At 43.2% G+C, this 13,580-nt stretch overlaps 1 protein-coding gene across 6 annotated transcripts in view; it reads left to right on the plus strand.

Moving 5' to 3' along the window:
• Mcc (MCC regulator of Wnt signaling pathway) overlaps positions 1-13,580 on the plus strand; it is a 357,943-nt gene that overhangs the window by 267,077 nt on the left and 77,286 nt on the right. For all 6 annotated transcript variants that reach the window (XM_076912699.1, XM_076912703.1, XM_034518675.2 and 3 more), the window contains one exon: positions 6,662-6,804. In XM_076912699.1, the coding sequence (XP_076768814.1) occupies positions 6,662-6,804 (143 nt within the window). The remainder of the gene's footprint in view (positions 1-6,661; positions 6,805-13,580) is intronic.

The raw sequence follows: 13,580 nt of genomic DNA on the forward strand, positions 1-13,580 counted from the left end.
ACACTTGGATACCAGCATTACACTGTTTCCAGTAACCAGCTTTGATGAACTGGCATTTGCTAAATGTTGTATCGGGTTAAATTCTTTTAAAGAGAAAACGCCAGATCTGTAGCAGTGTAGATTAAAAAACAGTAAAATGGTATCAAATAACTGGTTTCCAACTTGCACTTGTCCAAAGCCCATCACTGTTGGCAGTTATGATTGGTGAGATGCCACCCCACCCCCACCCCACCCCACCCCACTCCATCTCCCATGCACCATTTCCCTTTCCTCCCCCTGCACTCTTCTCAGTATTGGACCTTAAAGCATGACCATTATGATATTTATTAGGATTTGTGTGTGCGAAGACACCATTTTTTTCAGTGGATAGTAAAAGATAATAGAAAACTTTGTTCAGATCCTTGGGGGCGTATTTGTGTTTAAGCAGTCTCACATAATAGCTTTTGGTGGCCATTTTCCCCTGATGATACCAATCACACCCGAAAGCCAGCAACTTGTATTTGCATTCGTACACCAGTCTTACAAGTCACCTTGTGCACAGTTCACTAGACAGAGATACCTTTTAAATTACAAATCAAATCAAAACAGAACAAAAAAAAAAAAATCCTAAGGTTACGAAAGAGAACATGAGAAAATGTCAGGCTAGCTATTCTGATTCCCTTACAAAGATGGATTTATTCTAGAAAGGATAAATGCAGTGAGCTGACTGTGCTGTACTGTCTTGCTGTGTGCCTCGGTAAATGATGCGTGCTTCAAGTTTTCCCAGCTTCTGCGAGAGCGAGGGCATGTGAAGTTTCTTCTGTGGCTGGAGGAAGTTTTACCATCTCCGAATACCATCACCTCATGAGCAAACAAAATTGTAAACAGCAAATGGTGGTTACCTTCACCGGAGATCACCGGAAGAAATCCAGCATCAGTTCGATAATTATTGATAACAGTGGAATTGGTTGAATAATAGTAGGTTTCCTATGTTAGGACTGTGAAATCGATCCGAGATGGAATTTTACAAATAGCCCTTGGATGGAAGGGAAGAGCTGAGTAAGGGGCCAATAAGATGGGAAAGATGGGATTAGTTTTCTGCTGCTTTGCTGTGCAACGAATTGCTTCACGAGTAACACAGGGACACATCCCTAACCTCGCCCACCGAGCAAGTACACAGACCTGCACTTGTACATGCATCCATGTTCAAAGCAGCAGTGCGATGAGACGCTTTCTGTGTTGAAGTTCTCTGTCTCCCAAAAGCAAGCCCCCTGAGTTGTCACACTCTGGCTTTTAAGAAAGAAAACATGTACTTTCAATGAAACGGAATAGAGACAGTATTTTCTTTCATGTGCATTTGTCCCCCTGAGATGAAGATGCACTTTGCAGGCATTTTCTTTATTAGCTCCTCTGTCCTTTCTTCTTTGTGAATAGTGTTCTGTGGTGACGTGGTGACTGCTCTAGCTCTGTGCTCCTCCATGGCATGTGAATTTGTCTCCCTTTTCCCAGCTTGCTTTCCTCTAAGGAGGACTGCGGCAGAGCTTAGAATCAGAATTGGCTTATCCCGAGTACCATTAGTTGTGACCAGCCCAGCATGACCCTGAGAAAGTATCATCTCATCCTGCCATATTTTAAATGGGAGAGGTCCTGACCCCCTTTCCAGGATGGCTGAGAGGGTTAACACATTAATGACAGTATTGCATTTTTTCGAGAAGCCGGTTCATAATGCTCTTAGGTTTGACAGCTGAGACAAATGTGATGATTAAAGATCAGTGGCCTCAGTGGGGTAAGGTAAAGCCCAGCAAAGAGCATTAACAAAACCATAAAGCTTCTCGGTATCACACTTCACAGGCTTTTCCAATGGGGCTCATATGCCCAGACAGGGCTGGCTCAAGGCTTTATGTGAGATCGTATCACTAGCAGAGATATACCTAAAAGGTTTTATTCTCAGCAGTTGAAATGATGCTGTTGCTTGGTTTTTATTTAATTTTTATCATATTTTTTGTTTACATATGTGTATATGTTTGTACACACACATGCCACAGTGTACCTGTGAAGGCTAGAAAACAACTTACAGGACTTGGTTGTCTCCTTGGAACTCAGATCCTCTGGCTTAGCCACAAGCACCGTCACCTTTTGCACCTTCTCACTGGCCCCATTGTATGTTTTTATTAAACATTGTTGTACATAGTCGCCCCAGCAATTTAGATGGCTAGATGTAGGTATTTATATGGATTTTTATTCCTCCCTCAATATGACAGGGTTAAAGTCTTGAAGTGGAGCTCAGGATATATATCACATAGCAGATAAAAATACAGAAAAAAACAAAGCACTCTGATATTTAATCACAAGCTGAAAGGCTATAGCTATGGGGAAAATCTAGATTCCCAGTGACATTGACCTCCAGAAACATTGAGGCAAGCCGCTGCAGCCACAGGGTCTCTGGCTTTGGTTTTCTGGTAGCATCAGTCAGAAATTGAATTTAGGATGGGTGGAGAGAGAGCCCAGAATGCAATTACAGCAATAATGCACGGAAAAGCAGAAGCACGTTGTTTCAAGCTACTTTTTGCCTTTTTCATTGGAAATGTAGCAGGCAGTTATATATGGTAAACCAAATAAAATAATAGAAACCAGCTGGTAAGGGTCCCATGAGGAACTCCTGTTATTCCTTCCTGGCACCTGGGAAGTCATCACTGAATGATTGACAGGTAGCTGGAGCTGCTAACAGAAGCCAGTGTTGCCCACTTCCACACTGTGTGAAATTGGGTGCTTCTGTCCTCTTTAGGGATGAAGATGGAGATGTCTCCATCTTCTCCCTCCTGTCTGGTACTATTGGGCACAACATTTCCTGGTGTTTATTGGGGCCCAGAAGAAGCTGGGAGAGGATAAAGGAGGGAGGTTATGGATTCAGTTCCCAGGTGACTCAAACAGAATTAGAATTTTTTTTTTGTTGGTTTATTGATTTGTTCTTGTTGTCTTTTTGTTGTTTGTTTTAGCAGTATCTGCCCACTACCTGGGTTACAATAAATAAACCAGTCACTTTATGTTGAGTCTGTTTTCCCATGCACAAAATGATTTGATCACTCAGGGTATGTTATGCAGTAATAACTAGCAATTCTAGATATCAAATATCTTACTGGGAACTCATGGAGGGGTGTGGGGTTTTGGCTCTGTGTGTGTGTGTGTGTGTATTGAGTGGAGAGTGGGTGCATGCACACACATCCTTGCTACACCTCACCTATACACCCAATTTCATTGAACCTCTATCATCTGGAAGGTCACTCACTACTCACCATCACGAGGAGAAGGACATGTGGTAAATCCGACAAGAGTTCTCAATACAAAATACATGTAATTGCTCATCTCATTGGTCAGAACAGATTGCAAGGCCTATATTAGCTCCTAGGGGGGAAGAAAAGTACAGGTCCGCTCCTGCAAAGGAGACAGCAATACCAAGTGCAGCGAAGGCCCTGCTGGCTGCCTCAGCAGGGTTGTTCATGTTCATCTTCCAGATGGATCATCACTGACTGTGGGAGAGACAGAGACACCATTTGAATAAGGATTGTGTGGATGGATTTATGAAAACCTGGCGGATGTTTTAGATCTCTCATCATCTTAAACATTGTGAATGAGTAACCTGGAACTTAGAAAGTCCATTTGAAATGTTTTCAAAGAAATGAAAATAATCATACAATACACCAAAGATTGTGGGACATAGCAGAATGAACAAGCAGGATGCTTATGACAGTTTATGCCTATATTTTTAAAAAGAGAAATCGCAAAAAATAAAGGACAAAAGCAAAAACCAAAAAATCTAAACCGTCACTGTATATCAAGATGCTTAAAAAACCAGAACAAACTGAACTCAAAATTAATAGAAAGAAAGAAGTCAAGGTCAAAGCAGAGATAAATGAAACAGAACCTAAGAACACCCTCAAAACTAAGAGCTGGTTCTTGATGGCTACAATAGACCCTTGACTAGACTAAATTAAAAAGAGATAAAATCAGAGATAAACAGAGACTGCATTTATGAGTTGTCACTTGGGATCATTCACTACACATTATCAGGAACAAGTAAGTGTTTTAACAGCCTGTGAGACACTGCCGATTCCTGGACGTAAGCACTGCCCAGAGACATCGCCCACATATCCTCCCCACAGACTTAAGTCCATGTTTCTTATTCTCCAAAAACCCAGGATTCCATTACTCCATTTGATGATAGTAACCACAGTTCCCTTCAAAGTGCTTGTCACAGTTCCTGCTGACCCCCTGCCCTGTGGCACTAGGTAGTCTCTTCGACATTTGGGGCAATCCAGAGATGTCTGATACTTGTTAAAGGAAACACTAAATCAGAGAGGCTTCCTAGTGCTTTCAGAAAAGCATACTTGTGGGAAATGTAGGGATGTGAGCCAAACATCTTTGCCCTCTGCTAAGAGCGTTGTTTCCCCCTGACTTCCCTCCTGTTAGCTGCAAATGCTGTGCCTGACGGAGCTCAGGCTTCCTGTAGTCTCTTGTTCCTGCACACCCCTCCAGGCAGACATTTCAGCTGGAAGCCAGGGCAAAGGTGGTTCAGTACCACATGTCTCCCTCCCCCTCTCCATCTGGTATCTCCGACACCCGGCCTGCCACACAGGATCTTCATTTTGGTGTAGACGAGAACAGTCCGCAAGGCTGCCTGTATTGTCTCACCCTGCCTTTCAAGTCTAAGCACTGAACCTCTTCCTTCATGGTGGGGTTCTGCAGTTTCTTGACAGGCTAGCTGGTGGCAGTGGCCTGTTGTTCCATAGAGACTGAAGCCAGGAAAGGATGATGGACGGGTGATGGACGCTCATGAAGCTTGTGTGGGAATCGTCCCACAGAAAATGGCCTAGAGAACTGGGTGTTGAAAGCCAGCACGGCCATGGCAGAGTCTAAAGCAGAGTCTGGCATTGTCCTGCCAGCCTTTCCAATTTGATCCCACAAGAGTGTGCACTCTGTAGGTATATGAATAGAACACACATTATTTGGAGATGGGACTAAAGACCAGCAGTGAGTGCTTATAGATCCCTCTCTGGGGAACGGAGGGGAACAGTATTCTACCCTTAGATGTTTCAGAGAAAGACAGAGTCTGTTTATTTAGTAACCAAAGTGAGTTTTGACATACTGACGTTTTGTGGACTTTGTCTTCGTTTAAAGATTAGCAGATTGTGGGTAGGATAGCCCAGAAATGCATGGAGCAGGATTTCTCTTTTAGGATAGCTTCCATGTAGGCATGGCTTTCTTTGGTGCTTGAGATTAAACCTAGGGCCTTGCCTTTACTAAGCTGTACTACTGAGCAGTGTCCCCGGCCCATTTTGTTCCAGGTTCATCCTTACCTCTCTAGACCCACTGACTCTCGGCTTGACTCTGAGTGGGGGTGGGGTTCTTTGGTGTTGAGGTCATCATTGAATACAGTAGTTCTCATAAGTGTCCTTTGGAAAGCAGCTATCCTATGAGACTTTATGACAGAGCAATAAAAAACCTTGCTTGCCCTAATTTTGTTTCTAGAGATCAGAGGGTCCCCAGGTCCCTGCCCTTGGGTGATATCATTGGAAACATAGAAGATAGAGGGAAGGGGAGGGCCTATGAAGGAGTAGGTAAGAAGCCTTACCCTTTTCCTGCCACTAGGTCTGAAAAAACCGCATACCTGCAGAGCTAGCTGGAGATCACATATGGCTCCTGGCATTCGGAAAACCTTGTTGAAAGTGAAATTAAAATTTCCCCGCTGGACAGGAAATTAATAACCACTGAGTGTAGCAGACCAGGCCAGACCTCAGCCACTTGTTCCATCACCTAGGATGTTTTATTGTTATGTAAATTAGATCAGCTGCTACTGCCTAAGGGGAATTGAGCAGGGTAGAAAGAAATAATAGTGGATAGATTCCTTATGCTTTAATGTTTTCATAGCATGCAGTGATTCTTGCCTCATCAATGCATAGGCATGGGGAAGCTTCGAGACCCTTTTTGTCATTATTTCTATAAAGCAGCCCTCACGGCTCTGACATGTTGCTATTTTTTTCATCCCATAACACTTCTAGATCACCCACAGTGAGCTGGGCCATATGCCTCCTGGGTTGGGGGGATGGCGAGGGCTAAATAATGGAATATCTAGTGTCTGTCTTCTGGGAGTTCGCAGGACAGCAGAAGAGGATATTAGATAGCATAAACTAGCCCCCTCCCCCACCAGAACACCCATTATACCACTTACCATTTTTGGTTGAAAAAAATAACTGAGACATACTGTAAAGAATGAAGCAAATTGGTGGGAGAAAGTAAGGGACAGCCCTTCAAGGCTGGGGATGAATCAGCTCTGTGCAAACTTACGTGCATTACTTGGGGGCATTGACTCAAGATTCAGAATCTAATGGACCAATCTGATGAACTCTTGTCCATTTCTTGGTTAGGAGCAAACAGTGACTCTGCAGAGGGTGGAAGAGAAGGAAGGATTGTTAGGAAGACAAAGCCCAGCATCTCCTCTCAAGGCATTTTAAATTTTAATTGGGGCTATAAGGGTTAGTTTGGGGTTAGAGCAGGTACCTGTTCTAGTTTGGGCATACCAGTTTTGAGAGTGATGAGTTGAAGCCATAAAAATGCAGAATCATTCTCCAAAAGACATATCAACACATTCATATGTCCATCTTCCGCCCTGTGTTCTTGGTCCTAGTGTGAGCAGTCACACCTCATGAGAGAGCATGAAGACGTCCAGGAACGCACGACCCTCCGCTATGAGGAGCGCATCACAGAACTCCACAGCATCATTGCAGAACTCAACAAGAAGATAGACCGCTTGCAAGGTACCACCATCAGGTATGGCTGCTCTGTCTAACCTATGCTAATCCGTGGTTGTGCTGGAGTTGAAGCAGCCCCTGTGAGTCACTGTGTGAGTCACATGCCTTGATCTCTGTTACGCCTTCTGATTCTCATCCTCACAACCATCCCAGAGGGTAGACAGGCTGGGAGCTATCATCCTCAGTTCATTGCTAAGGGTATAGAATCAGCAGTGGAGGAAAGTGCTTGGGTAACAGGTTCTAGGCGAATGTCTCTCAGTCTTAGAGACAGACAACAGTCTGATGCCCTTTCTGCCTCCTTTGTTCACCTTTGTTCACCAACTTCTCTCCAGATGTTAGAGGTTCTGAGCCTCATAGATGTGGCTTACTGCTAAGCATTATATAGGATTCTAGATAATCTGTTAATATTTTGAGCTTATCCCAGGTAGTTTATCAATAAGTAGAAGACACTTATCCTCTTACCAGAGTCTTAAGGCAAGGTTTGACCTATAAGGAAAGACTTGACCCGTCAGTAGGAAAGCTGGGCTTAAAAGGAATGCTGTTGGAGGAGAGTTAGATCAGCAGAGAGCGGGGAGGTAGAGTTGGAAGACCCAACTCTCCCCCAGAGACTCTAGTTTTACTTAGTTATCGTTTGAAGATGCCTGGCAGAGAGTTTGTCTCCCTGGCTTATCAGTCTATTTGGTTCCTGAGTCTCCTCTGCAGCACACACTGCTCAGTTCTCTGTCTGTGTCCTGTGGCTTAAGGAGACTTGCTGAGGATCTCACTCTGGTGGACAGGGAGCATCCCAGTACAGAGAAGCAGTGCCTTCCTTCCTGGAAAAAGGGTGCTCTGTTCACAAAGCACTTGCATAAGCCATAATTAAAAGACTCTCAGAGGCAGCTGCTTTGAGTCCTCCCTGGAGAAGCTCTGGCTTGCAGGAGACTTTGGATGCATTTTGTTCCAACTCTGAGAGTCTCAATAATGATGGGGCTTCTTGGTGAGAGTGCTGACAGGCATCTGTTTTCTGGGCAAAATCATGGAAAATTTTACACTGCCTTGGAGCCGCACAATAAATTTCATGTTCCAATTTAGAACTTTAAGGTTTTAAAATTGTATCCTGGTCTACAGAGTGATTGTGGGTTAGAAAGACATGAACGAAGAGAAGATTTTAGCTCAAAGAGATGATTATAGTCGATTTAAAAAAAAAAAAAAAAAGCCTAAGCCTAACAGAGAATGTTTGGCAAATTGGTGATTTTCATTAAAAAAATGAGTTTCACATTTATAAACTAGAGAAGGTGACAGCGAATGGGTGTGGTCAGTTGTGAAATAAGTGCAGCACCTATCAAGGGGACAACTCAATCTTAAGATGTTTACGTTGGATGTAATGGCCAGACGGCTTCACTTGGAAACTCTGAGAACTGCTTAGCCATAAGAATGTGTTGGTACCTCTGATTTAAAGGAAGTTCACATCTGGGCAGATGTCAGGGTACATTCTACCTGTTTCATTATGCAAATAAGCTAGTGCCTCCTTGAGGGGATTCCTTGCCTGGTTGTATTCTGTGGACCAATGAGATTGGTTTCTTCCTGGCCTCTGAACTCCAGAGGCTAGAGCAGGGCCCCAGCCTCCAGCACGGTGGGGCAGGGGGAGATTTTATTTGTTCTTTACTCCTGATGTGCTATGGCAACCACAGGAACACCATTCAGAAGATGGATTCTTAACTGCCTTGACGTGTTCCAGGTGGAGAGGGCTGGTTATCACATTAGTCAGGTGCCTCTGCAGCTAATCCTACACTTTTCTTTTCTTTTTTTAAAAGATTTATTTATTTTATATATATGTATGCTCTATCTGTATATACGTTTGCATGCCAGAAGAAGGGATAAGGCATTATAGATGGTTGTAAGACATCATATGGTTGCTGGGAGTCAAACTCAGGACCTCTGGAAGAGCAGCCAGTGCTCTTAAGTGCTGTGCCATCATCTCTCCGGCCTCATCCTATACTTTTCAGTACTCTGAGATAAGGTATAAGTCTTTACCTGTTTGAAGTATCCTTTTTGTGGTATCCAAGGATAAAGAGGAGGAGGAGAAGTGGTTTCCACTTCTTGGAAGGACCGTGTATATCTTCATCCTCAAACAACTTTGAATTCTCTTTGTAGTTATGCACCCAAAAACCTACACCAAAAATGTTTGCTTTTCATTCTTGCATCTCCCAGTTGACAAGTCTATAGGGAACATGTCTACTGTAGAATATGATACCGATTCCACAGTTAACCACATGGCTCTTTCTGGTATCCATGCTCTTAGAACCAAAGACTAATCTTGGTGTTGCTGCCTCACAAAGGAAAATGTGTACAAAGCAGAAGTAGCTAACTGAGGCACTTGTTTTTCAAAAAGTGTGTCAGGACCCAAACTGGATAGACAAGCACATGGGGACACCAAGTGTACTTAATTCTGATTTCAAATCGGGTGGTGACTGTCTTTTCCCCATTGTCTGAGATCTGATCTCATGCTCTTTCAATGTTGGTTAGTTTTACAAGATTCATGGCAAAGGAGATAAAGGAAGGGACAAAGCAGTAGTTAAATAAAAGTTTTATTGGGTGGGAGTATTAAAGCGTTTATATAGAGGTCTATAAGGGAAGAGACAAGAAGATTTGCATAAAAGTCTAAGAGAAATAAAAAGAATTAAATTCTTTGTCCTAATTAGGCTCTATGCTGTTTGACAGAAAAGACTAGCATTTGATGTTTCTTAGAATGTCATTGAACTACAAAGAAAAAAAAGTAGTTATTGTATTGGCTGGAGTGACAGGTGGGAGACGTAGGGTTACTACTGTGCTGTAGGGTACTTAGGACTATAATTGAAACCTGGAACTTGCTAGGCTACTGACTAGAAATTGTGAACAGTTAAAGTTAATAGTTAATAGATAAGAGCAAGCCAATACAGGGGCAGGACTTTTACAGATAATGATTTTGAAATACTTTACTAGAGAAAACACTAATTCTGGGCTTGAGAGATGGCCTGTGGTTAAGAAAACTTCTTGCTTTTGCAGAGCACGTGAATTTAATTCTTAGAACTTACATAGTGGCTCGTAGCACCTTTAGTTCCAGTTTGGGAATCTGATACCTCCCCGTGACCTCCATGGGCACCAGGCACACACCGTATGGTGTGTATACATACATGAAAGGGAAATACACACATAAGATAAATAAATCTTGAAAAAAGCAAGGATGAACAAACTAATTATAACTTAAAGTGAGGTACTGGCCAAACCAAAAGAAACAGATTTCATAGTAGGGGGTAAAAAGTTTCAACAATGACAGCTCCAGCCTCATGACCAGTTGTAGAAACCATGGCTAAAGTATACATAGTTTTCTGGTTTTGTATATATGTATTTTTGTGCCTCCTCTTGATTTTCTGCTACTCCTATGTAGTAAAACTTGTCGCCTGGTGGCTAGGTTTCACAGTGTCTAGTCAGGTTTGCCATTGGCTGGAGGAAGTCTCCTGACGGTAGATATGGTAGCTGCTATGAAGTGGTCCTCCCATTTTGGGGAGCAGCTGAATTCATTCCACCGACCAGAGAGACAATTACAGAAGGCTGATGCTATTGCTGTTGTAGTTGAGAAATTTAACTAATCCAGAGGGCTTATTTGATGGTGACTGAGCAGTCATCAATTGTAGGCTATAATGGCTGTCTTCTGGCCCAAGTACCATTTCCTGTTCTTTCAAAGGGGCTCAGGGCCCTGGGGCTACTTCCCAGACCCCTTTCCCAGGTGTGTCCTGCATCATTTTCAGTCTGGTGATGAAGCATGCACACACGGATCTGGGAGGAAGTGGAGACATTAGCCATGATAAGTGGCAGCAGACATGAAGATGCAAGGGTCTTCCTTGATTGGCCAGACGCAAAGTTCTGGACAGATATATAGCAGAAGCAACAGGGAGATCAGAGCCAGGGTGACAAGGCTGACAGCTCCTGGTGGCTGCCACCCACCCTCCTCTGTCTTCCCTGCATTCTTCCACCAGCATTGCAAGCACAGACCTGCCTGGATGCAATGCTGTCTGCTTGAATCTTCTAGTACAGTTTATTTTTCTAACTGATCCCTGCTGACTGCATCCTAAATCCCATCTCCTAGAGGCAAACACAGAACATTTTGTATATATGTCCTTCTGAAAATTTTTTCTGTTGAATCTTTTAAACATAAGGGGTCACACAGCACCCCACACACATGTTTTTGCACTTCTCTGTGTAGTGTGCCTGCCTTTTAAAAGATGTTTAGTTTGACGTGGGGAGATTATATAATGGGACAGAAAATATGAGAAGAATATGACCATAGAGCACTTTGGATCCCAGAAGAAAAAAAGAATGATGTCTAAGCAAATTGAACATGAGATCATTTCTTTCCCATAAGCAACTCTTGTAACACCAGCCTTTTCCTGCTAACCCTCTCAACTCAGCTCTGTTCTCTCCTTTCTTGGAAAGCCCAGGACTCATTGCTGTCTGGCTTCTTGCTCCAGCAGTTTTTCTTCAACCCCTTTTCTATGGACTGAAAGTTGCCTTCCCTCATCTGCTCATTACCAGGGTATGATGTGCGTAGATGGACTTTGCGGAGGTGATTTGGATCAGACGAAGTCATGAAGGTAGGGCTGTCGTGGTGGGATCCTGTCTTCATAAGAAGAGACACCAGAGAGCTGGCCTCTTCCCAGCCATGTGATGACAGAATGAAAAGACGGGCCATCTGCAAGCCAGACAGAGGACCCCTCCAGAAAATGACCATGCTGCCAGTGCTTTGGGGCTTTCCAGCCTTCAGAAACATGAGAAGCCACATTTCTGTTGATTAAGCCACCCAGTCTGCAGTGTTCTGTTTTGGCAGCTTGAGCAGCATAAGATGCTAATGATTTGTCTGTCTTTCTCCCGAAGCTCCTCCCTCCCCTTTCTTCTCCTACCCCCTTTCCTCCCTCTCTTTTGTAATGCTGGGGATAGAACCCAGAACCCTACACATGCTGTGCACATGGCCTCCCAGGCCAGCCCACCCATTTTTATTTTTATGTTTTTGAGATAGCATCTAGCCATATATGTATATTTGTAGCCATATATGTAGATATGTATATCTCTAGCCATATATAATATATATTAATAAAATATATATGCATATATATACACATACATATATATACAATATATATTTCTCCTTGTTTGCTTTTTGTTGCTGTGAAAAGCACCAAAAGCAGCTTGGGGGAGAAATGGGTTTTTTCTTCTTACAATTCTTCTGTCAAGGGAAGCCCAGGAAGGAACTCAAGGCAGGAGCTTGAAACAGACACCACGGAATTCTACTTACAAGTTTGTTCATCTAGTCTAGGCCCACCAACACTGACTATAATAGCTGGCCTACAACTTGTGATTCTCTTGTCCTGGCCTCTTCTATGCAGGTTAGACAGGTGTGTCTAACCATGCTCTGCCACCTTTTTAACTGAAAAATCGAGACGTCCTTTCTTGTTTTGTGGTTTCTTTCTGTAGCATTGGGCCTAATCTCTCTCACTGTTTCTACTGGAGGCCTCTTTAACCATTGAGGACACATCCTAAAACTTACCCTCCCCTACTGAGTTCCCTCCTCAGCCTCGGGTCACATGATGGGTCTTTCCAGCACCTTCCATCCGGGATAGCACCCAACCCCCACACACAATTAACTCCCCATTTCTGTGATCTTCACATCTTCACTGAACCTCTCTGCAGAACCTCCCTCCCCGGGGAGCAAGGCAGTCTCTGATATATCAGTCTCCTGCAGTGTCATCTACCTGCTGGGCTTTCAGGGTTGCTTCAGGACCCTCACTATTCTTCCTGATTTTTCAACCCGCATGGCAATCATGTGCTATGTCTCAAGCAGTGACCAAGACCTCCTTATCTCCCCAACAAAATGAAGTGTTCTGTTTAATTGGGAGCCTAAAATGTGAACTAAAATCCAGAAGGATCATATTTCTCTTCCCCTGTCCTCCTGTGTGTACAGGAGGAGCCCTGCTAAGTTACAGTAAGTCCTTGTCTGTGGCTCTTAGATCAGATGTTAGGATTAGAATGGAACGTTACTCTATGGAAATACATTTCCTTGTTTAGTTGCTGACCTGAAGGCTCATAGATGAGCTCTGTCTTCCTCTCTGCTGTATGGGAAGCAGGAGGGAGAAGTTCAGAAAGCTACACTTTACCCCAATTTACCACCTATTTTCTGCAATGGAATCTTTGAGAGAATTGAAAGGAATAAATTTCTTTTCTGTATCAGCCATTTCAGGGAAGGCCTGCATTTCATTGTAAGAAATATAGAATGTGGATCAATTAAAAAAAAAACAAAACTGAAAAACCTATTGGCTCAAGTGGGATGGGTTTGATCATTATAACCGACTGACAGCCATGAAAGCCAATGAGCAACCATCCAGGCTATCTTCTGATTTGTGTCAGGTTCATGGCAAAAATGTATGTGCATGAAGTTAGCTTATGTCCTATTTCTTGGCACTCTCAGCTGCACAGAAACATCAGCTCCTAGTCTGGAGCACATGAGAACTATACATTTGTCAATGTTCCTCGTTTATGACTAAATAATTTAACTGTGAGTCTAGTCCATAGGCCACAATGTAAGATTATTATTTCATTGGTTCTAAACTAAGGAATTAGGTTGCACTGCAAAAATAGTTACATAATGTATCAGTCACAGCATGTAGCCATGTTTCAGATGTCCTGTTTTTTAAAATATGAATCCTGGCTCTCCTGGCTTTTAGGAGTCTTCCGTGTAACTTTTCTGTCACTGGTGATCATCATGTGGCATCTTGTGTATGTGCA

This window comes from Arvicanthis niloticus, chromosome 14 (assembly GCF_011762505.2).
Source record: "Arvicanthis niloticus isolate mArvNil1 chromosome 14, mArvNil1.pat.X, whole genome shotgun sequence".
Lineage (NCBI taxonomy): Eukaryota > Metazoa > Chordata > Mammalia > Rodentia > Muridae > Arvicanthis > Arvicanthis niloticus.